This window comes from Megascapheus bottae, chromosome X (genome assembly GCF_031878675.1).
Source record: "Megascapheus bottae isolate mThoBot1 chromosome X, mThoBot2.hap1, whole genome shotgun sequence".
NCBI lineage: Eukaryota > Metazoa > Chordata > Mammalia > Rodentia > Geomyidae > Megascapheus > Megascapheus bottae.
This window is the reverse complement of record NC_143547.1, coordinates 103430064-103456413: the sequence shown is the minus strand read 5'-3', so window position 1 is coordinate 103456413 and position 26350 is coordinate 103430064. Positions and strand designations below refer to the sequence as shown.

At 37.5% G+C, this 26350-nt stretch overlaps 1 protein-coding gene across 1 annotated transcript; it reads right to left on the bottom strand.

Moving 5' to 3' along the window:
• Window positions 1-594: 594 nt before the first annotated feature.
• On the bottom strand, window positions 595-26283 carry Pasd1 (PAS domain containing repressor 1; the record flags this gene model as incomplete). The annotated part of the gene is made up of 10 exons (XM_090327189.1): window positions 595-639; window positions 762-1189; window positions 2106-2217; window positions 6878-6977; window positions 12603-12679; window positions 14673-14788; window positions 15527-15640; window positions 16076-16175; window positions 23527-23616; window positions 26194-26283. Coding segments are annotated over 10 exons (1272 nt in total), but the record flags the coding sequence as incomplete, so codon positions are not given.
• Window positions 26284-26350: the final 67 nt, after the last annotated feature.

The window sequence follows — 26350 nt, the reverse complement described above, 5'->3', positions numbered from 1 at the left end:
GAGACTGTTTTTATAGAAATTGATTGACTCATCTTCACCATGATCACACATACAATTCTACATAACTGACCATAATCTCATTCCCTTGAGTGGCAATCTTGCTTTGAAAAACCCTCTAAGATATAAAAGATGATTATCTAAGTCTGAGATGATGTTTACATATTTGGGAGGTGGAGTTGCAGAGTTGCTGACCCAACTGGTATGATTTGACTTTGGAGGATGCATTGGTTATGACATTTGGAAACTGAATCAGTCGAAGACTCTGAAATGTATGTCCCAACCTAATACAGATTTCACTGGGAAGACAACATAGAGACAGACAGGGACAGACAGAAGGTGGGAAGAGAGAGGGAGAGGAAGAGGGACAGGGACAGAGACAGGGAGAGGAGAGGAAAGGACAGGGTAGGCAGAGACAGGCAGAGACAGAGAGACAGAGACAGAGAGAGACAAAGATGGAGAGGCAGGGGAACCTGGGTATAGGTAGGCAGTTAGTTCTCTTCACTTGAGACAGTTTGCATTATCTCCCCCCAAAATGCCTTTTCAGCTTCCTAGTGAGCCAGATTTCCTGTAAAATATGAAGTGTCCCTGTGTATTTCACGTGAAGAGGGCAATTGATCTTACTAAAAGAACTTCCAACATCTGAAAATCCAGGCTATTTAGACAATTTTAAACACAAAGAGCCTGTCTGTGTGAACACAATTTTGGCTTTGCAATATTAGAGGTCCAGATAAATGTATGTCACACGAATCACCCAAAGGTACCTGATCATCCGTAGTAGTGAAAGAGTAAACATGCCGTAGCACTGGCATCTCCGGGGCCTCCTGGTTGGTCTCCTCGTTCAGTAGGCATGTCAGGTTCGGTGGATGCAGAAAATTCTTCCGAAATGAAGTGCTGTTCTCATTTGACTCTCTCCAGTCTGAGGAGTCATCTGTGTTGGAGGTTTCCTCTATACAGTAGAAAGCACGCAATATAGGGGGACCCCTGAGGGAGCCGTCGGGGCTTTCGCTGTCATAACTCTCGAAGTCTACGTATTTCTCAAGATGTGGGGGCCCGTCGTCATCATCGTCGTCGTCATTGCTTGAGTGATACAGAAATATAGGATCCACCGGCAACTCAATATCTATAGGCACTTGCTTTAATCTTGGGTCTACTTCAGTTTGCCACGGAAGGCTCGGTGAAAACGATAACCCTGAGAAAAACGGTACAATGAACTTCATGACTAATAGAGCACAAATGTTCCATTGGCATGTGCAAGATTATACAACAGGGAAGCATAGGTGAATTCCACGCTAAGGATGACATGTGTCAGGTACGGGAATCCTTCAGAACATCATGTTGAAACAATCCATTCACATGGAAATCTCAAAAAGAGGAACAATTTAATTTTCTTACTGTCTGCCTTACAATCTATGCTGGTGCTTACAATTAATGTATTTCATTGTACAAGTATTTGAACAACTTGGTTTTTAGAAATTTGGTGTCATTCAATGGATATGATAAAAAAATAACCTCAGTCTTAGATTACTTCTCGAATCTAAGATTACTTCTGAAAAATGACAGGGTGTGGCTTAAGTGGTAGAGCATTTACCTAGGAGTGCTAGTCCCTGAGTTCAGTGGCTGGTACTACCAAAAAAAATCAAAATCTTGTGAAAATAGGATAAAAGATCAAAGCAGAAGTACTCTTTTATATATGCAGATTCTACAATAAGAATGATCTTTTTTGTTTTTAGATTTTAATTTTTAATTATTTCACTTTTGATTTGGTATACATTTTAATATGATGGAATTCCATTTTTACATTTCCATTCATAAACACACTGAGTAAACTTTCCACCCAAAATGAGCTCTACCACCCATCTTTGGAAGACGACATTAAGTGAAAGAAAACAATGTGCTGCCAAGTACTTGAATCTATGATTAGATACTTTTAATATTCTCAAATCATCATCTTCAAAATTTATAGAAGATGGAGACAGCTGATGTTTACTCCTGTGATTTCATACTATGATAAAAATAATGTTATGGTCATTTGAAAAATTGTAACCTACATGTAGATGTATATTTTTCTTCTAATAGTCCTCAGCCAAATGCCTGAAGGTACTCACCTGGTGACGGAGCCTTATTTTGCAATGAAGTACTGGAGTCTGACCTTTTCACATTAATAGGAGCGTTCTCCTGCCATGTATCTTGCTGAGCATTTTCAATGTTAGTGTTATCCTGTGAATTTCCAAAACAGGAAATACTGCATGTCATTTTGGAGAGAAATTAGCATGAAGCACAGATAGGCCATAAACTTTGACATATTTTACATCACAATCTCTAACATTTGCTTCAATCAGTTGAAAGCCTAACATAAAGTCATCAAACCCACTCCTGAAAAATATTGCTGGTAGATGACAAGTGGAGATATAAGGTGCTACACGATACATATGGTCAATCTTAAGAAGACAAACACAATTATATATGTAGAACGAAAACACAAGTGTATACAGATCAAAGATCTTGGAAAAGCAAAACTAGGGGCTAGGAGTTTGGCCTAGTAGTAGAGTGCTTGTGTAGCATGCATAAAGCCCTGAGTTTGATTCCCTTGTACCACATACACAGAAAAGGCTGGAAGTGGTGCTGTGGCTCAAGTGGTAGAGCTCTAACCTTGAGAAAGTTCAAGGAGAAAGCCTAGGCCCTTGATTTGAAGCCCCAGGACTGGCAAAAAAAGCAAAATTGTAACTTTAAGTGATATTGGAAACATGATATCATGGAATTACCCAATAAAGGCAGTCCAGTTATTGCTTTCCCATTATTAGGCCCAACCATCTGGTTCAAAGCAAACTGGTAGAGAATGATGAGGCTATTTTCCCATAGTTTCTGCATCATCAAACTAGGCTTAGAGCAAAGGAAAGCCAACCTGGATCTGCTTAACAATGAATCCATGATTTTAGCACATGTAATTGAAAGTATCATTAGTTACAATTACTGTTAATACAGTATCAGAGAAGTGAATAGGGTCCACTAGTGAATAGGTTATGTGGTAAGCGAGGAGCAGAATGAGCCATAGTCTTTGTTGATATCAAATCCAATGGGTTTTTATTTCTAACCCTTTTTTCTTTCGCTATTTCCATTGAAGCCATTTGATGCTTTAAATCATATACAGATGCTCCATTTATAATGGGTTTACAACCCAATAAAGTCTTGTGAATTGTGAACTATCCTAAGTAAAAGATTTACATAAGATAGCTAACTTACCAAATAGTACAAGTTGATAGTACTGTTCACTGTAGATGTAATTTGTTTATCCACACAATCATTTGGGTGGCAGAGAGCTGTGACTAGATGCTACTGTCCAACATTGCAATGGTGGGTAAAACACCAGACTGTGTTGGGCTCTGATGGCTCAGGCCTGTAGTCCTAACCATCCAGGAGGCTGAGATCTGAGGATAATGGTTCAAAGCCAATTGGAAGACATTTACCCCCAATTAACCAGCAAAAGAATGGAGGTAAGCCTCTCTCTCCTTCCTCTACCTCTCCCTCCACTTTCTTCCATCTGTTTTTCATAATAATAACCTTGTTGCCTTCATTATGTTCAACAATCTATGTACTTGGATGCTGATCATGATTTCCAGCTTTCTACACTTATATGATTCACCCTAGCATTATAAATTCAAAAAGCCATAAGTGATTTTGAATGTAAAACAATACCGCTGTATAGCAGAATTTGGTATAAAGTCAACAGAGGACAGTAGGAGAAAAAAAGATCAAATTAAAATGTAATCATGGACATAGGAATGAAAGTTTATGGGATTCATTTTTTTCTATTTGATACAGGTATTTGACTCATTCTTATTTTGGTAATTGTCTGCATGTACTGTAAACCAAGGGATTTGAAAAGCATGGCTGCACATAAACCAAGCTTCAAATGGAGACACATGAGCTAGAAGTGAATGTCTGTGGGCAGCGGGGAGCTTCAAGATATCTATGCTAATACCAGGCACTAGTGGCTCACTACTGTAATCCTAGTTGCTTAGGAAGCTGAGACCCATATAATCTAGATTCAAATCCATCCATCCTGGACAGCAAATTCTATAAAACTATTATCTCTAACCACCACAAAGCAAGAAATGGAGCTGTGATTCAAGTGATTGAGTACCAGCCTTGAGTGGAAAACGCCAAATCAGAACACAAGGCCCTGAGTTCATGATCACAGAACTTTGGTTGTCCTTGGCTCAGCCAATGATCCCTTTGCTTATCTGCACAACAAACCTCACCCAGACTCCTAATTATTTTTTGTGTGTGTGTCATGGGGCTTGAACTCTGGGCCTGGTCATTGTTCCTGAGCTCTTGAGCCATAGCACCACTTCCCATTTTCTAGTGGTTAATTGGAAATAACAGTCTCACAGTCTTTAGTGCCCGGGCTGGCTTTGAACCTTGACCCTCATATCTCAGCCTCCTGAGTAGCTAGCATGATAGGTGTGAGCCACCGCGCCCAGCTCCAGACTCATAATTTTAAGACTGTCCATGCAGATAATTCTCAAACTCAAACTATACACCAAATTAGATGTCCAATGAACATCTCAAACCTAAATATTTTCAAGACTAAGTCTTTCATAGTATCCATCCCATACAAACCTAAGTTTGTGAAGGCTTCTGCTAATTTTCTTCACTTGAGTAATTATACCACATCACCTTATAAGATCAAGTAAGTACCTTAGAATCATTGCTGACTCCTATTTTATCCCCATATCCTTTATCAAATATCAAAAACGTTAAGGACTCTTCCTTCAAAATCTATCTAGAATGAGGCAACTGTTTCACTGTAGTACTGGCACTTGAACTCAAGACTTTACAACTGCTAGGCAGACATTATGGTAATTTTTGAGATAGGGTCTATCTCAAATTTTTTGCTAGGTTGGTCTGGACTGTGATTCTCTTAGTAGCTAGGATGACAGGCATACACCTGTTTGTCAAATTACTGGTTGGGATGGGATCTTATAAACACTTTGCCTGAGCTACCTACCAACTATAATCATCTTGATCTCTGCCTCTCTGGTAGCTAAGATTATAGGCACAAGTCATCAAAACCCAGTTCGAGTCTCAGTACTTTTCACCAAGTATACCACCACCACTCTGGTCTAAGCTGTCACCATTTCCTACCTGTACTACATTCTCAATGCAGTGGATATCTGAATAAGTAAGTCAGGACATATGCGTTTTTCTGTTCCACACTCAGTAATAATTTCCCAATTCATTCAGGTGAAAAACCAAAATCTGTGGAAAGGCTTCCAAGGTCCTATACAACCTGAGTTGTATGACATCTCTGGCTCTGTCACTATTTCTTCTTAGCTTTCTGTGCAACTCCAACACTTTTGATCTCCCTATTAGTTTTCTGAACACTAGACACAAATTTACCTGCAGGCCCTGAAGAGCTTTCTCCTTTTTTGTCACAGTTTTTCCTTCAAATGTCTTCATGGAGATCTTTTTCCCTCCTGTAAGTCTTTGCTTACATTTACATTTAATATTACAATTCTCACCTACTGTGTTCCAGATCCTCCTCATCTTGTTCTATTTTTTTGTAGTAGCAGTCATTATCTTCTAATGCATAATTTTTAAATCCACCTATGTGAAATAGCATGGCTGAATTAGCACCATCTCCATTTCACAAATAGGGAAACTAAGGTTCTCCAAATTGAAATCGATTCTCCAAAGCCACCCAAATAGTGGCAGTATCAACATCAAACCCTCATTTTTGGAGGTCTCAACCATAAATGTCTCTCCATAGCACTATTACACTTGTGGTACTATACCATTTTAGCTGTTACAAGTACCAGAGTGGCAGGGCAAGGCCTACCACATCACTTTGTGACTATTGCCTTCTGGGATGCCCTTTATATTCTTGTTATATGTCTCTTCTGAAGTTTGATTTGATTTTTCAGAATAGCTTCAGAGGAAGGAATGGAGATCCATGGTTTAAACTCTATGAATGTATATCCCCAAAGGATTTCATCTACTAACATGTCACAGATGAATAAAAGGAATAAGACAGTGAAATGTCTTAGTGAAACAATGGGGACAATCAAAGCACTTACCATGAAAGGAGAATTTGGTCTCACATAAGCTAGTATAGGAGGAACAGCTTTCATCATGAAATGCAAAATGGTTGTCTGGGACAAAGCTTAGCTTAATTCTTTTTCCTTTTTTTTTGCCAGTCGTGGGACTTGAACTCAGGACCTGGGCACTGTCCTTGGACACTTTTTTTTTTGCTAGTCCTGGGCTTGAGCTCAGGGCCTGAGCACTGTCCTTGGACTTTCTCAAGGCTAGAGCTCTACCACTTGAGCCTCAGCATCACTTCTGGCTTTTTCTATGTGTATGGTACTGAGGAATCGAACTCGGGTCTTCATGCATGCTAGGCAAGCACTCTACCACTAGGCCAAACTCCCGGCCAACCTCAGACACTTTTTGCTCAATGCTAGTGCTTTGCTGCTGAAGCCACAGCGTCACTTGTGGCTTTTTCTGTGTATGTGGTACCAAGGAATGGAACCAAGGGCCTTGTGCATGCTAGGCGAGCACTCTACCACTCAGCTACACTCCTGGCCCTCTTTATTCTTTTTTTAAGAGTCATTACATGGACCATTATAAATATGGAAATTACTTTCTCACAATAAGACAAGAGTACTGAATGGCAGCTATGGAACCCTAATCTGCTCATGTGCCAGATTCATGTAAGACACTACCTAAAATTATAACCTGTGTGGGCAACATACATAAATGAAATAACTAATTATAAATAAAATAACTAAAATAAAACAAAATAAATTAAAATAACTAAATACAAATAAAACACAGGGAATCTAGATCCCAGCCTCTAGTCTATAGTTAATGTACATACATTCAGGCTAAGACTAGATCTTGTACTCGCAGCTTCCATTTTGCAATATTTTATTCCATCTTTCATATCCATTTTACGACGCCTTTTGGCTTCAATCCCCCTAGAAGTAAATAAAAAGATGATAAGAATATCTTATCTAGCAATTTAAGTTTCAATTTTGTATCATACAATGAAAATTAAGCTAAAGTGAAAAAGATATTTTCATTTCCTGAGTACATGACAACATTAATCTTAGAGCTAATGATTTTCTGCCAAGAAGGATTTTCTGCATGAATATTAACAAAATAAATCATTGAGTCAGAATTAAGTCTGCTACAGTTATCAATGTCTCATTTTAACAATGGTGTCCGAAGTAAGATTTAAGAAAGAGCCAAGGTACTTGAGTGAATGTTTCCTCTCAAATTTTTAAACCAATTGCAATTACAAAAGTAAATCCATGCCAAATTCAATTTTGTTTTATGTAATCAGAGAACTCCTCCATTCTCTGGCTCATTAACAATTCATTTCTACCAAAATTAGAATTTTGATACCCTAGGTGAAAACATCGTACGGCATACTTGAGGTAAATACTAGCTTACTTTTTACCAATGAAGTGGAAGTTGATAAAAAGAGGCAAAAGGAGGAAAGAAAGGGGTAAAAAGAAGGCAAGACACATAATAGGAGAATATAAGTATGAACATGTTTCAGGACTTATGTGAATATTTTTATGTTCTTGTCCACCTTCTCTACAGAGTAAATTTCTTAAAAGTAGTCAATATGCTTTGAATATCTTATATTTTAAGCACTTATCACAATGTAGAATACTTAGAAGGTGCTTATGGATAATTGTTGAGTGAATAAAAAAACAAATAAGCTTGACAGTTAATCCAATGTATGCACATCCTTCACCTCAAGTTTTCTTGGCTTGACACAGTTATTTTAAATGGAAGTCAATCTGCTAGCTATTCCTTAAAAGTAATTTGATGCCTCCAGGTTGGCTTGTAGGTAATAGAAAGAAAATGTGAATGTATGGCTGCATTGTCTCATGAGTCTACCACAAGTCACCTGTTTCTGGATCAAAATTTAACTTAATTACAATAAAATAAAAATGAAGCTCTTCAAGTCACACTAGCCACTTGGCAAGTACTCAGGAGCAATGTGCACCTAGCATCCTGTGTTCAACAAGCAGGACATATATTATGTTTCACCAGAGGAAATGTTCTTTTGAGAGTACTACATCAAAGCATGTATTCAGTGTTCTTGAACATAATGCTGACTTTGACAATAAAACACTGGAAGGTAAGCCAAGCATTGATGGCTTACACCTGTAATCCTAACCACGCAGGAGGCTGACATCTGAGGATCTCGCTTGGAGGCCAGCCTGGTCAGGAAAGCTTGTACCTGCAACTAGCCACCACAATGTCAGAAATGGAGCTGTGACTGAAATGGCAAAGCACCAGTCTTAAAAAGGCTAAGGGAAAATACTCTGAACCTGAGTACAAGCCCTGTACAAGCACATACCAAAAAATACACCCTCTCTCCCCAAAACCCAGAAGCACACTGCAAGGTGAGGGAGCCATGTTTTCCCTTAACTTTAACTTGAGTATCAAATAAAGAAAAGCAATGTTTTCTAAAATCTTTAGTGAATAACTGTCTCTGTGGAAGGAAGTATATATGACAAATATTTGACTTAAAATTAGAATATAAAAGTTACAAGTAAGCATATGAATTTTAAACTAGGTTGTGTGCAGACATAATGGATTCAGGGTCAGGATATAATGAAAAGCAATATCCATTATGAGCGTTCAGTCAGGAGCAGACATGGCTCTTTCAAAAAAAAAAGAAAATGATCTAAAGACATTTGCTAGCTATGGTTACATGAAAATAACCCCTTTCTATTTCTATGAAGAGTATCTTTCATTACATAAAAGCTCCAAGTATCACTCTTCTTCTTTGTGCTTGTAGTGGGATTTGAACTCAATGTCTCAGCACTGTCCCTTAGCATTTTGCTCAAGGCTAGTGCTTTATCCGTGTGTGTGTGTGTGTGTGTGTGTGTGTGTGTGTGTGTGTGTGTGTGTGTGTGATTAAATTTAGATAAGAGTTTGAGGATCTTTCTGGTCTGAGTTACTTTTGAACTATAATCCTCAGATTTCAGCCTCCTGTATACCTAAGATTACATGCATAAGCCACTGGCACTCAGCTCAAAATAGTACTTTATTTTTGCCAGTTCCAAGGCTTAAACTCAGGGTCTGGGCACTGTCCTTGAGCTTTCTCAAGGTAGTGCTCTACCACTTGTGCCACAGCATCACTTTCGGCTTTTTCTGTGTATGTGGTATCCAGGAATTGAAGCCAGGTATGCTACGCAAGCTCTCTACAACTAGACTACACTCCTAGTCAAAAATATTACTCTTTAACAAGTCCTTGATCGCTCTCTCTCTCTCTCTCTCTCTCTCTCTCTCTCTCTCTCTCTCTCTCTCTCTCTCTCTCTCTCTCTCTTTCTCTCATGTACCCATTGTACCAAGGTTTGATGTCCAGAAAAACTATTTCTTTAACAATATGGTAGGTCACCAATAAGAAAAAATGCACAAGTTTATCACAATATTGCTAAAACAATCTTGCTGAAGTTAGTCTCTTTTGAGTGGCATAGAAATATTAAGCAAATAAGGCATTTTTACAATATTTGTGTTCTCTGGCCTTTCCCTTTCTTTTTTTTCATACAATATTTGTGGATGAGTCACTGGAACTTGTTTGGACCCTAGTGTCAATCCCACCTGCTAACACTGAGGACGTTCATAGACAGGATGAATGTCAAAGGTACACAGTTCCTCATATTTGTGGAAAATCCATTCAAGGAGAAATTAATAAAGCAGAGAAGGCTCTGTACTGACACTAGATCTGTGTGGCAAGATGTAAAGAAAGTTTGCTATGTTACTGCCAATTAAGAAGCCTGTAAGGCCATGCCTTCCAGCTAGGGGACCAAATGTTCCACAGGGATGCAGCTCCCACTCTGAGATTAGGGCCTTTGATGGATGCTAATTGGCAGTTCAGGTATGATCTTGGTAATTCACTGCTTGCTGTGCTATTTTCACATTTTACTAATTTCATTTTTAGATCCACTAACAATTATGCTTTCCTGTTTAGAAGCTCTTTTATGAATCAAGTTTCATTATTGTTTACTCAAAATGATTTGCTTGACATAACACTTTAATGAAAGGAAACATGAATATTACTTTTACATAGTAAAAATAGAGCATAACCAAATCCTTGTTAATATACCAGGTTACTTCAGAAGACATGCTGTGGTTCCACGTGAAAACTGTCCCTTTTGGAGATGTGAAGTTTATGATTTCTTAGCGTGAAATCCTAGCTACATGGATGCTGAGAGGATTATGGGTTGAGGCCAGCACTTGAGACCCCTTCTCATTCAGTTGCTGGGCACCAGGCCTGTCATCCTTGCTGTGTAGGAGACTGATATTGGGACGGCCAGGGTTCTAGGCCAGCCCAAATAGAAAAGTCCTTGAAATTTCAGCTCAATGGAAAGCAGCTTAGAAAGGTAGCACTTGCTTGTCATGTCAGCTACAACAGAAAGTCTAAAATAAGACTGCTAGACAGGACCATGTCTGGGAAGGACGTTAGAGCCTGTCTAAAAAAGACTAGCAAAGAAGGGGCAGCATTAGAGCAAGTACCTCCCTAGCAAACATGAGTTGAAATCCAACTAATGGGATAAAAAAGGCCTCAAACAACGAGATGAAAATTTGTTCTCAGGTACAGAGGAATTTTACTCTTTACGTATGAAGCACAGCTATACCAATATAGTTTAGGTATATACGCTTTAAAGTCAGAGTGAAAGTTCTAACAGATAGAAGTTTAAACATAGTAGTCAACACATACTAAAATTTCTGATTTGATAATCATTGTTTGCTTATATAACAATAATGTTGGTTATAGGAAATACAAAATATTTCGGAAAAAGAGACATAACATAAACTCTTCAAGATAAAATTGTACATACACGAGTGCACATAGACACATATACATATGGAGGAGAGAGAGATGAGGAGTGAAGTAAGACTTAAAGAGACAGTTCTCTGACAAAGAAATAAGAATGGCCTATAGACACATGAAGAGATGCTTAACATCTCTGGCCATAAAACACATGCAAATCAAAACAACTCTGAGATTCCACCTCACTCCAGTTAGAATGGCCAGGATCAAGAAAACTAATAACAACAGATGCTGGAGGGGATGTGGCCAGGAGGGATCACTACTACACTGTTGGTGGGAGTGTAAACTCATTCAACCACTATGGAAAGCAGTATGGCAGTTCCTCAAAAGACTAAACATAGAGCTCCCCTATGACCCAGCAATTCCACTACTTGGCATTTATTTACCCAATCGTCCAGAAACAAGGACATACTAATTCCACTAGCACAACGATGTTCCTTGAAACACTATTTACCATAGCAAAGATATGGAACCAACCCAGGTGCCCCTCAGTTGATGAGTGGATCAACAAGATGTGGTATTTATACACAATGAAATTCTATGCCACTGTCAGAAAGAATGACATCACCCCATTTGTAAGGAAATGGAAAGACTTGGAAAAAATAATATTAAGTGAAGTAAGCCAGACCCAAAGGCACATAAGCTCAATGGTTTCCTTCATTTGGAATAATTAGTACACATCTAAGACTCACCTAGCAGGGGATTACAATAGCTCAAAACCTAGATATATAAGGTCATATAGAATGAGACTAAATGAAAGGATTTATAGGATATGGAAACTAGAGCTTTATCTTGTGTGATTGTTGTTCCTAGTGTACTATGTTATTTCTCTTCTCATTTGTTGTTCTTTGGTTAATCTCATATTATTACTATATCTGACTTCGTTACCTAGTATATTGTTTGTACATTTGTTTATTTGAAATAGGGTAGGAAAGGAGGGAAAGCAAGATGAGGGGAGGGGGTAGGGAGGAAAATGGGAACAAAACAGGAGAAGGGGTATCAATGTGTGAGAAGTAATGCACCTACTACCTGGCGAATGTAACTGTAACCCCTCTAATACATTACCTAGATAATTAAAAAAAACTGAAAATGTGGAAAAATTAAAATGGGTAAAAAAATAAAGAAAATTGTGTAACAAATGAGATAAGAGGGACAAGAAAGACATAGAGTGGATGAATTTTGTCCAAGCACATTATATGCACATATGGCGATATAATGAAACCTTTAATGCAATTAATATGCAAATAAAATAAATATATAAGAGGATTAGTGATGTTTGGCAAGTTCACTGGCATTTTCCTGAATTCACTGGCATTTTCCTGGAGGTTTGAAATGCTCTGTTGTTTTCCACTTACTATATTGGCTTGAATTCTCTTAATATTATATTTGTTTCCAGGAAAGAAAAGTAAGCAGTATTGTGTCAGTAAGTGGCATCTTAATTTGAAGGTCATTAAATAAGTGTCTGTGCCAATTAAATTTAGTGCTTTAAAAAAAAAGGTAAAAGCCAGTGAATATTACATAGTCTATTGGGAAAATCTAAATTATATTGAGAGGCTTCAAACTAGTACATTGTTATTTGGATTACACAAGAATATATAACAATTTTCATGGAATACAGACTTTCAATATTCTTTCTCTTGTTTCAGTGTTATTTATAAGAATGTATTTTACCTGCCATATATGTACACACACACACACACACACACACACACACACACACACACACACAAGTATCTCTTACATTTTGTATTCTGATGATCCTTCATCGGATTCCTCTTTAATTTCAATTTTAGTGAATCGCACTTTTTTGTAAATTTCCTGCAAAAAAATGGCATATTAGTTTGTTTGGTGTTGCTGTGTTCACCTTTGTTGTCTTGGCAGTGCTAGGGTACAATTCCAAGACCTTGTACATGAAAAGCAAGTCCACTACCGTGGAGATGTACCCTTAGCCTCTAATTTGCATGTCAATGTGAAAAAGACTGTGCACTTACAGATGCGAAAACTGAAGACTATAGAGATTTACCAATTTGGCCCCACCCAAACTAGTAGATTCCAGAGAGAATTTCAAGGTTTGATCCTGAGTTCAGTGTTCTTCCCTGGGAAAAAGGCACAAAACTTCCCTAAAATGTTACAAGTGTCCTACAAAGCCAGAGAAAAAGTGGAAGAGACCACACTAAATATCCATGTGTTACGAAGTGGACAGGGGAGAGGCCAAGTAAGAGTCCACCTCCCCCCTTCACAGAAAAGGAAATAGATATCGATTGTGTATAACCACTAAATTGGAATGTCTATAGTATACTGGCACCTAAGACAATTCAATCCCAGAAGTTTTGCGAGAAGGAAGAATGCGTGACAAAATTAAATCAGGCAGTTTCCTTCAATTATCTTTCTGTATATCACTCTTCTCAATGCCTTAAATTTGAAGAAATGGTATATCTAGATCTATTCCAAACCTAAATATACATAAAGTTTCTGTTCACAGTTTCTGAAATGTGATGAAGTTTCTATTTTAAATCAGAAATGAAAATGAAAAAAAAATCTTTGCCCTCATTCCATCCTAAGGATAACTAGCCATGATAATGATTGGAATCACCATCCCCACGGTAACTGTGGCTGCGTTCAGTCACTGGGCGCTCCTCACAGTGACTGTTAAAGGAAGTGACTTTAATGCATATGACTTGGGCAAGGTCACAGAAGTAGTAGAGGAAGAATTTGAATTCAAGTGTCTGGATTCAGAGGCCTTTCTTGAAACATAAATCATTGCATGAGTTAAATATTTCAGTATCATCCCAATATTAATACGGTTCAAACAGAACTTGTTTACACATACGCATGCACACACAGCAATGCTTGATTCACAATGTTCCAGTCTTGTCTGTAATCAATTAATGGAATCTCTATTCACAGAGCTCCTCAGACTAAAAATCTAATGTTACCGTTGCGGGACTTTCTCCCTCTTCTCCTAGTCATTTCCGGCTTACAAAAAACGTTCTACTTCTAAAACACATTTCAAATCCTAGCGCTTCCATGTATATGACTGAGATCATAGTCCATGTCCCTATCATCTGTCAATCTTGTTTCCATTCTTGTTCACAACCAGAAAGGAGGCTGCATTTTTAAAGAATGTATCTTATAGATGTCAAAGTCCTACATAATTTCTCCCCTGCCTCCCTCTTGGTCCTTTAGTTGTATCTCTTCCTTCTTTCACCTTGTTCTAGCCGCATAACCTACTTTGTTCCTTGGAACTCACCAAACTAGTAACTCCTCAGAGCTCTTACAGTAGTCATAATCTCTTTGCTTGGAGTCTCTTCCTTCGTTATTTCAATTAGGAGTCTCCACTCAAAGGAGACATTATCAGAAAGAACGCACTACTTAAACTCCCTGAACCTGAACCAGCCATTAGCATACGAGCTATTTGTGTCATCCCATGTCATGCATCACCAATGCTTAGCAGTTTTCTGCCTCCCAGTCTCTCCTTAGTAGGTACCATATGTAACTTAATGGCTAAATTTTTGGGGTTTTTCTTGTATAAATTGTGAAGATTAGTATTTGCTTTTTTGAAAGATAGGACTTACAGGTGATAAATTACACCACCAACTGGGAAACAGTTCTTATACTTAAATGTCTTCCTCCAAAAAAAACTAACTCAAAACTCAATTCACCAGATATCTCAAAGCTGCTCTTTCTTTATTCTAGTTTCTGCATGCATTGAGTGCTTTAGTCGAGTTGTCCAGTAGTTGAGAGGACAAGACACACTCTAAATGGAGCCCGTGTTGCCACCGTGGAGGACATACACGCACAGCATACTTACTTTTAGTATGTCATTTTTGAGAATGCAAACGGTTCCCACAAAATAAAAGTGTTCATCACACAGGTAATGCGAATGTGTCACTCGGAAAGATTGGTTTGCCCCAAAGAACACGGGTTCTAAAGGAGATACATATACACGATAATCAAATTAGAAGTTAGAGAAGCTAATCAAGAAGACAAGTATTGGGCCTGGAGTGTGGCCTAGTGGTAGAGTGCTTGCCTAGCATGCATGAAGACCCAGGTTTGATTCCTTGGTACCACATACATAGAAAAAGCCGGAAGTGGTGCTGAGGCTTAAGTGGTAGAGCTCTAGCTTTGAGAAAGCCCAAGGACAGTGCTCAGGCCCTGAGTTCAAGGCCCAGGACTGGCAAAAAAAGAAGACATGTATGTGTCACATCTGACAACTTTCCAGTATCTGAGTCATGGGATTTTCCCCATCTTCCCTATCAGCCCACTTCTCTACATGCTCCCTACCAAACATTAAGAAGCCATTTTGGATAAGCATGTTTGTGCTCATGTGGGTTTCAGACTTCTGTTACTAACCCTCTAGTTGTACATATCAGTCTCTAGAACTGAAGCTCCTTTCTTTTACATAGGTTCCATGAAGAGTGTGTAGGTGTATGTGCATGTAATCATTCAAGATTTCCATGAATCAGGAAAGATGCATTTTTAAATGTCTGTATAGCTGGAACACAAAGTAATTCTTATCTCTGATTTTACTATTCGTTTTTTTTAATGACCAGGTGCGTAATCATTAGATATCAGATAGAATTTGCAAATACAAAAAGAATACATGCAGCAGTGTGGGATTATATTACTCATGACCATTATCTGGAAGTGAACTGAATCTCTTACCATCAATAGCATTTTTGAGACTTAGAATGAATTTCACATATTCATAGGTAGGAGGCCCGATTTCACTAGAATCTCCTCTCTTAAAATCACAGCAAAACTCTATAGTTGTTCCCACTAGAAAGAGAACAGAGACAAACCAACCATTTGTTTTCTATCATTGTATGTTGGACTATCTCAAATGACAAACATCTTACTTCGATTCAATTTTACAGAGCACCGCTTTATTCCACTGAACTCTCTCACAGAGCTATCTGTGTTATACATGTGAGTATACCAACAGCTGGGCCACACCAAACAGCATCTGCTGTGTAATCACTGCTAATACAATTTATACAAATAATGCAATGATCAGATGCTCCATATTAAAGACAAAATTTACTGCAGGAGTGATTTCTTAATACTAAAAATACAACTTGTGATATTTTATGACATAAAATAAATATGTGATTAACTGTTACAGTGGCTGTATTACCTCTCTTTAAAAACACTCTACAAAGTTTCATTTGTCTTTTAAATTATAAAAACTTTCTATTTGAGAAAAAACATTACCTCGATTTCTGAACGGGGGTGCCAAGGTGATCTTTTTTTCAACAAACCATTTTTGGTCATCGGGTAGAAAGTTTATTAGTTCTGTTCCCACAATTTCACTCTAGGAAGATGAAGAAGAAAAAGAAGTAAAGGAGAAAGAGAGGTAGAGAGAGAACAAACTTTACCACATATGCTACCATAGTCCATTTCCCCCATCTCCTTACCTCCAGTGACGTAGCCTATGGCCTATCTCAGCTGACAACTCAAGAAGTCAACTACCCACTTCTGTGAGCACTACCTACCACTTTGACAACAGGCTTCTAGTCTATTTATTCCACATTTTTTCCTTGCATCATTTCCTTGAAAGGATTACAACCCTTCCTTCCCTCTCATACGCCATGGTCACTAGAACCATTACCATGTATTTTTTCCCTCTGTCCCATGGGCCTGGGCAAGCTTCTAAATCTGGTTATGTCTAATTTTCATCTATACCATTCCTTCACTGAAGCAACTTAATGTGAATGAGAGAAATGTATCTCCAAACCACAACTCTAGAGCAATTGGGCATATTTATTTCAGCAAAAGCAAACGGAAAGGAAATGTCAACACATTCTTTCTACCAGATTTACCATCCTATCTACGTGTTTCTGGGCCTAGAAATAGACTCCAGTGAATAAGTCCCATGTAAATCTATTATACTCAAAGACATTGTTCCAGAAATTCTTCTGTTTGCCCTATATCATCATGCTTTCTTTTTCTACTAGGTATTTCCATACAAATGTTATACAGACAGACATGTTAAAATGAAATGACTTTGTGCAATTAACTGATGCTAATACAAGCAATCAATTTTTTATCTCAACCACTCTACTGACACTGCCTCCATCAATATCACCAATGACCTTCACATAAGCAAATCCAGTAGTGAATTCACAGCCTTTATCATATGTCACATCTCTTCATTAAATGCAATTAACTGCTTCTTCCTCCTTTTGTTAGCATTAGTGATTTTCTGGTAGACATAATATTGCTAGATGTTCACAGGATACAAACTGGTGTTGTGATTCATGTATACATATACTATGACCAGTTCAGAGTAATTAGCACGTGTATCACCTTAACATTTATTATTTTGTGGCAATTATATTCAGATTCATCTCTGATATTTTGAGATATGTAATGCATTGTTTATTTTATTCACCCAGCTGTGACATAAAACCTGAAATTTTTCCTCCTGTCTGACATCATTCCTGTAGATGGATCTCAGGCTTTAATCACCATTCTCCTCTCAAGTCTACTACAGTTACTTTTTTAGATTTCATTCGTGATATTATTTACTGCTTGTATTTCTGTACTTGATTTTTTCAATTACAATGTCCACTAGGGTTGGAAGTATAGTAAGAAGAACACCTGACTGATAAGCAAAAGACCCTGAGCTCCAATCCCTGCACTGCCAAAATTCCCATAGTCCTGCAAGTCTGCTCAAGTCATCACAAATGATGGTATCACAGTATTTCTCTGGCTAGATAGTACTTCATTACATATGTATATATAATTTTCTTTAGATACTTAGGTGTTCATGGACAATCAGGTTAACTCTATGCTCTCTGTGCCTTTGCTACTGTATTTTAGTAGTCATGGGAACATCCTGTATTTTCCAGTTCTGGGACTGGAACTCAGGGCTTGAGAGCTGTCTCTGAGCTTCTTTTGCTCAAGGCTACTTTTCTACCACTTAAGCAACAGCTCCAACTTCAGCTTTTTGGGGGACTTAATTGGAGGGAAGAGTGCCATGCACTTTTTGCCTAGGTTTACTTCAAAGCGTGATCCACAGATCTCAGCCTCCTCAATAACTAGGATTATAGACATGAGCCACTGGCATGGAACTTCTCTCAAAGTCATCACCAAATTGGTTGTACCACCAAAATACGAGCAAAAGCAGTTCACATGTTCGAACCTCATTTAGCTCTCATCTCCACGTTGAGTTACTGCAGTCAACCTAGACTCACTGTGTGTATTCTTTCCTATTCCCCTTTTACCAGTTTATTCTCTACAGATAAGTTGGGGTAACCCATGTTAAAGATCAACTCTTACCATACTACTACATTTCTGTCCTCAAATGCTTCTACTGCTTAGTCACCACATGTGGAGAAAAAGTCAAGTCCTCATAATGGCCTTGACTAGCCAGTGCTCTGGTTTCTTTTCTTTTTTTTGCAAGTACTCAGCTTGAACTCAGGGTCTGAGCACTGTTCTTGAACTTTCTCAAGGCTAGAGCTGAGGCTAGAGCCTCAGCACCACTTCCGGCTTTTTTCTATGTATGTGGTACCGAGGAATCACCCTGGGTCTTCGTGCATGATAGGCAAGCACTCTACCACTAGGCCAAACTCCCGGCCCTGCTTTCTTATTAATATTGCCTTTATCTCCTTCCACTCACTCCTCATTGCACACTTCCCTTCAGGCACATGACACCGGTTACATTCCAGTGCACCAAGTACATTTGCATTTCAGGATCTTTAAATTTGCTTCTCTTCCATTGTGAAACATTCCTTCAAAATGTGTACTCAAAGGTACTCAAAGTAACAGCAACTTCTTTATGTGCTATGGCTTCCTTTTCTCTTATCTGTTCATTACCGATTTTCTCATTAGAATATGATTGTGTGAGAACAAACGAATCATTTGTCTTATTCCCTCCATGATCATCATCAATACTTGGAAAAGTTAGCACAGGAAAGCACTCAGTAAATGTTACTTGAGTGAATAAATAATGCGGAACCATGTAGCTGAAATCTGGTGACACATGAACAATTTGAATCTCAGATAAAAGTAATGAGTTTTTAATGTGATAGGAACAGAGTACTAAGCCAACAATTCTTCATAGCGGAATAACAACTTTGAGTGACGGACTGCACCTTCAAATGAGTTTTTTTAAATGTAACAATATTGGTAATGTGCAGTCAATATTTAGAAATATTTCTTTATTGGATTTTCATTAGAATTAACTATTCATAGAGTAGGGTTTCATTTTGAGATGTCCACATATACATATCATGTACTGTGATTAGACTCACCCTTTCTATCACTGCCCTTTGTCTCAACCAGTCTCAACTAGCTTCATTGTGTTATTTTTTTTTGCCAGTCCTGGGCCTTGAGTTCAGGGCCTTAGCACTGTCCTTGAGCTTTCTCGGGGCTAGAGTTCTACCACTTGAGCCACAGCACCATTTCTGGCTTTTTTGCTATGTATGTGGTACAAAGGAATCGAACCCGGGTCTTTGTGCATGTGAGGCAAGCACTCTACCACTAGGCCAAACTCCCAGTACTCATTGTGCTATTTTTACACATGTACCTAAAAATATTTTGATCATACACACCCTCTCTTACTCTCTGTGTTCATACTCCTCTCTCTCCCTACAACCTACTTTACATTCTTTTTTTCTGTGTATGTTTGTTGTTAAAGGGAGTTTCACTGTGGTATCCCTCACATGTAAAACTCTATGGTCCATTTGTAGAAATAGCTTATGAATCGGCTAATGCTTAAATTAGCAGATGTATCCTGTCTTCATAAACAAAAAGTTTAGTTTGATTCAGGAAATAAATATTATCTTAATTTACCAGGCAAACATTTACAGAATTAATAGGCAATACATTTTGACAGTGAAAGTCTCATAATAAATTATGCCTTGCCAAAAGAAATTAAGTTCCTTTTCACTAAATCTTTTTAATAAGTGTATTTTTATTAGTCCGTCATAAAATATACTTCGATACAAAATCAGAGTATCTCTGATTAGTACAGGACACGCAATTACAAAGCCACTCAGGGTCTAAAATCATTTTAGATGTAGTCACGTGTACTAGATCAGTAAATTCCCTATAAGAGGGAATACTGTGTCTACTTTATTTGTGAGAAAAATAAAATAAATCTGGTCTAATTGTTGGAAATTCAGAAATACAGAAATGAGATTTTCACAAAAACTTGATCCAAATCCATGTGTACTGTTCTTTCCATCACATTATCATAGGTACCTCAAATCCAGAGGTACCTGAACCACTTCCTGCATTTGGGATATTATGTATAAAGCAATCCATGACAATTTTTAACACTGAGTTCTTGTAAAAATTACAAAATATAAACCTGCCATGAAATATAGTCCACACATAGAATACATAATATATGTATAAATTATGATATTAAGTACAAAATAATATAGCAAGAGACACAAAACCCTATATGTAATTTATTTCATTAGAAGAAAAAATAAGTTTACTAACACAAAAAAGAATTCAAACTGAGTTATATTTTGATAATCTACATTTACAAGGATGGAGATAGAGGCACTGACTAAGTGGCTTATAATTCCTACATGGCTTAAAACAATGTCAGTAAGCCTTCTAACTATCCACCACTGTTTTAAGTGGACATAATTTTGATGTGACTAGGTCCTTAGCTAGAAAAGAGGCAGAGCAGGAAAATCCAATCAATCTCATGTCAAACTTCAAGATACTTATAGCTTAATAAAGTGAGGATAATTACTAGCAATAAATAAATAAATAAAAGCCAGGCATTGGTGGCTTAGGCCTGTAATCCTAGCTACTGAGGAGGCCGAGATCTGAGGTTGGTAGTTTGAAGACAGCCCACACAGGAAAGTTTATGACACTCTTATTGCCAATAAACTACCAAAAAGCCAGAAATGGAGATGTGGCTCAAGTGGTAGACAGAAGACTACCCTGAGTTCAAGTTCCAAGACTTGCACCACAAAGACTAAGGAAGTTTCTCAAAAGCCAAGTTTAGTACCTAGTAGTCACACCGATACTGGTATGATACTAACCATGCCAAAAAAGAAAAACAAAAAGTATAAAAATGCCCCCCCTACTGCATTATATTTCCTAAGATGCTTCTTGCCAAGAATCATCTTCTTTTCTGCCAGAGATATTCACATTAAACATGCTTTAGAAAACTGCCCATACCTATACTATTTATAGTAGCCTACCTCCAACCATTTCCTAATATTCTTTCACACCTACACAAAAGGGACTAAAATTCATGTAGTTGACAAATAACAAAGCTCAATTTAATCTATAGATTGATTCTAAATGCTAATTTCTCACCATACTACCAGTTTAGAGGTGCCCTAAAGACAGAGGCACTTTGACACTTAATGAAACTGTGGATTCAGAACCAGGCAGATCCTCTAGAGATGGCTTAGTCCTTATAACAATATAAGAGGAATGAATTATTAAAATGAAGATTTTAATTAAAGCCTGGAATAGGATGTCTATTTTTAAAAATTAAGAGCAGTTAAATTTAATGAGAAGCGTGAAATGGGGCCTCAGGTATACTTCTTTCCAACCTTACTTTATAAAACAATATAATTTCATTTATAATTAATGCTCATTATAGATGTAATGCCTTTATTTTTCAGTCTCAATCAATTATACAGTTTAAAATCAATGGTTCAAAATATATTTAAGTTACAATGACAAAGACTATGTGCATATGTGTGCTTGTATGTGTGTATGTGTGTGTGTGTGTGTGTGTTTGTGTTTGTATGTGAAAGAAAGAGATCTCAAAGGGAGAAAGGTTAGAGAACCTCTTGAAAATGAAACTTTGAAGAAAGAGAAAGAAATCACAATCGTATTATATCTAATACTATCACTATTAAAAATACTGAACTTTAAGTAGTAAGAAAAGGGTATGAGTATGGTTAAAATACTTTATGTGCCCATATGGAAACTGAAATTGTTGAAATTACTTTCAAATGGAAGTAATATGTAGAAGAGTGGAGAAGTGAGTCTGATCACAGTATATTGTATGCAAATATAGACATATGAAAACGAATCCCTCTTATATGTTCATTGGTCAATGGTAATAGAAATGTTGAAAAACTAAAAAGGGCATGAACGATATACAAATGAGTTTCCAAGATGGTTATGGAACATGCCAGCTCGTTATAGGCTAACTAGTGTAATAATCTTTAAAACCACTCCCAATGTAACTATATCTAACCATTTTTTTCTAATTTTCACACACAAAATTAAGTATGCTAGGTATCTGGTTTATGGTTTACATTCTTGGCATGTTCTTTGCAGTGAGGAATATACAGCGAACATGACAACGCAGGTATAGCAAACACAGTCCCCCAAAACAAAGCCTTTTTTGGGAAAAGATGAATGTATTGGTGATGGATTTATTTGGTGCTGTATGTATTCATACACGTACACAGATGGGATAAAAAGGCATTGCTATAGACAGACTGCTTCCTCAAATTCCTAGAGCAGAACCTGACTTTCAAAGTGATGGTGGAGTCTTTCAGGGAATGTCTAAGTTAGGAAAAGATTGCCGTCATTAATGTTTTTAGTATCTTTGTAAAGGAACTTGAAATTCCTTGTCTCTTCCACCAAAGGAGAACACAGAAAAACTATTAAGCAGAGAGTGGGTCTTCTGCAGATATCAAGCACACTGAAGTTGTGCATGGCCTTCCCACAGTTCCAAACTACAGAATTTTCAGTTTTTGTTTGTAAGTCAATTCGTTGATGGCATTCTGTTATATCACCTTGAATGAACCAAGACAGTCATGTAGTAGTTTCATACTTCAGTAATATATCTGAAGACACAAAATATCATTAGGAAATCCAGTGTCCCAAGTGACTTGTGTTATGAAGCGAGAAAATACTTTCCTGGTAGGTATACAATGCCCAGGAAGAAGTTCAGGAATGAGTGACTGTTGTGTATTTACCTCTAGAAATGTGTATAATATGTATACTATTGCAAAGCTATACGATAATTCCTATACTATTTTTCTAAATTCCTCTATAACTTGTTCTTCCACGTAAAGATACAAAATCCAAATCAGCTGTGGAATGCATGCTACGAGACAGCATGAACAAACTATGGCATTTATTGCTGGCTCAGTATGTTATGAAGTCTGAGATACACAACAGCAACCATTCTGTCCAAAACAGGTTCATCTCAGTGAAGACCACCTCCTCGAAGTAGTCACTTACAGACTTGACACTGCATCTGAAGAATCTGTTCAAAAACTCTATTCTTGCCAGGCATTGTTGCATATTCTTACATTTCAGCACATGGGAGGCTGAGGTAAGAGTATGGTGAGTTCCAAGGAAGCCTAAATACAAAATAACCACCTGTCTCAAACCAACCAACCAACCACCACCACCAACAACAACAAAAAACCCAAAAAACAGTAGAACAGCAAGTAAAAACAAACATTTGTTCTCCTCTGGGGATTGTCTTTAGGGAGTGGGGCAGCTTTCAAACCACAAAAAAAAATATGCTTCATCACATCTAACCAGAATTTGTTTGCATACATTTAAAACCAAAGCCAATGGTGACAACCATGAAACAGGAACATTTTTTCCTAACATTGAGACAGTCTTCTCTACTGAGTTATATGTATTCTCCAAAAGAAATTGTAGCCCCTTAACAATAAACCACTCGCCCACAAGCTGGAAGAACTTACTGGTTGGAAACGGAGGATATTCCAGATATCTTGAGCCACGAAAACAATTATACCTTTTGTGTCCAATACAATCATGAAGCCACCTACAGACTGTTGAAAAGACCAAAATAACATAATTAAATAGTGGAACAGTAATAAAAAATGATAGCGTTATTTCTAAATGCATAACTAATTATAATAGCCCACTGAAAATGTTTCCTTTCTTACCTATCAATAAAGTAGGCACATAATTAAAATTCCATTACTCTGCCTCCTATGCAGAACCTACTTAACCTTAAGACTGAGATGTTCATCAAATAATGTATCACTTGGACCAACACATTTCGGTCTAACTGCAATGAACATGAAACTTTTGAATACAAGTTATGAAGACTTGTTTCCATATTTAGGCAGTTTCAATTTACACATTCTTCATTTTAAAAAAATAATGAGAATACTTACAGGGACGTTTCATTTGTAGTTAGTAACTTATTTCTTTTTTTTTTTCTTTTTCTCAATCATGGGAATTGAATTCAGGGCTAGCACTTTACCACTCGAGCCACACACGATTTCTGATTTTTTGGTAGTTAATTGGAGAGTAAAGTCTCATGGGGACTTTCCTGCCCAAACTGGCTTTGAACTGTGATCCTCAAACCTCAGCTTTCTGAGTAGCTAGGATTGTAGGAGTGAGCCAGCAGTGCCTAGCTAGCCACCTACTAATACCTATGGATAATGATATAATTTCCTTGCTGTAGTATGCATGTGATGCCCAGACAAATGTCTCCTGGAAGAGAAAATCTAAAATGATGAATAAGATATATAAATGCCTATCTTTTAGAGAGGTCTAAGCTTGTTGTAAAATAAAGGAAATAATCTGCTATGAGACATGGAGAAAAAATAAGAATTTATACCTTACGGAATATTGAAGCCAATAATTGGCTTGACATCACACAGAGCTTACGGTCCATAAAGAAAACCAATATCCATTGTGAAACGAAGAATCAGACACATTGGTATAAAACCAGTCACTCAGAAGATGATACCTTCAGTAAGCAAAAATGAAAATGTGGCTCAAGTGGCAGAGGGCCTGCTAGCAAGTACACTAGCTTAATCTTATAATCCTAGCTACTCAGGACCCTGAGACCTAGGGGATGGTGGTTGAAAGCCAGCCCAGGAAGAAAAGTGCACGAGATTCCATCTCCAAAATAACCAAAAAAATAGCAGGGCTAGACTCGTGAGTCAAGTGAGAGACTTCCAGTCAAGCAAGTTGAAGACAATGTGAGGCACTGAGTTGGAACATTGGTATCAGTTTTTAAAAGGTCCATATTCATACAAAGGAAATAAGTAGGAAATATTTAAGGGTGGCGATAATTTCCCCTATCAAATAAAAAAGAACATAAAACCACCTTTTAGAGAACTACAGGGAGTTAATGCAAGTATTATTTCCTGATAATAGACAGGAAAAAAATTTGAACACAGAAACAAAGAAGAGGCTATGGAAACAATCAAATAAATCACATTTAAAAGGTAGCTTTTGGAAACACTGGTTATAGAAAATAAAGTGGTGCGATATATTTAATACGCATGCTATGAATAAAATGTATTCATATGTATACAAAAGATATTAAAAACTGAAGAAGTTAGAAACGTTAAGTTGTCTAAGCATGTGAAGTGATTCGTCCACACCATATATTTCTCACACCCCATTGTCACTCCTCATGGACCTGATGCCAGCAGGCAAGTTGGGACTATTGAGGAAAGGGGCCTGATCTCATGATTTCTGAGCATCTAATTTATGCCTAAAAATGCACAGGATATTCTACAATACTCACTTTGTTCTCAGAACAACTCAATGCAATAAAGATAATTATTAGCCCTTTCAAAAATGGAAGCAATCAAGGACCTGATGCTACCTCACTGAAAACATACAGAGAGTGATAGAATCTACATTTGTACCCTACCTTTTCATAGGTTGTGACCTTTGAACTTAGTGAAAATGAACAGTTCCCATGGAGATAGGAAACATAAGCATTTCAGTCCTTGAGGGGAAAAAAAGATTCAAAACTTTACTCATTAGAGCTTAATGACCCATACTGAATGGATGTCACTCATTAATGTCCATACTAATCTATTAAAGGATCGATCATGGGGCCGGGAGTTTGGCCTGGTGGTTAAAGTGCTTGCCTAGCATGCATGAAGACCCGGGTTCGATTCCTCGGTACCACATACATAGAAAAAAGCCGGAAGTGGTGCTGAGGCTCAAGTGGTAGAGCTCTAGCCTTGAGAAAGTCCAAGGACAGTGCTCACACCCTGAGCTCAAGCCCAGGACTGGCAAAAAAATAATAATAAAGGATCAATCATATTTGCTGTTCTTAAAAAATGTGGCTGTTGTGAAAGGGTATCAATGTATGTGAATTAATGCACCTTCTATCTGGCAAATATCATGTAATCCTTTTACTAATTACAATAAAAAAATGTGGCTGTTCACAAAACTCAGTTGACATAGGAAGCATGTGAGGAGCTAATATCTCTGAGATTCTGATTCAAATGACTTAAGTTGGAGTTCAAGGTACCGTATTGTTATCAATTTCCTTCTGTGATACTAGTAACACTTTAAAAAATTCTCGTCTTTTTTAATCTTTTATTCTCCATATAGAGCACATACACAAAAAACAAAAACTCTCTTACCTGTAACACAATTTGTTGGAATTCTTCATAAGTGCTACATGTATAGTCCTTAATTGTGTCATCGGAGGCTGGGGAATGAAGCTCCACTATTTTTTTTTAAAGGGAAAGGATAGAAAGTATGGCATTAAATGGATCCTGAAAATGGCATTCAATCTTC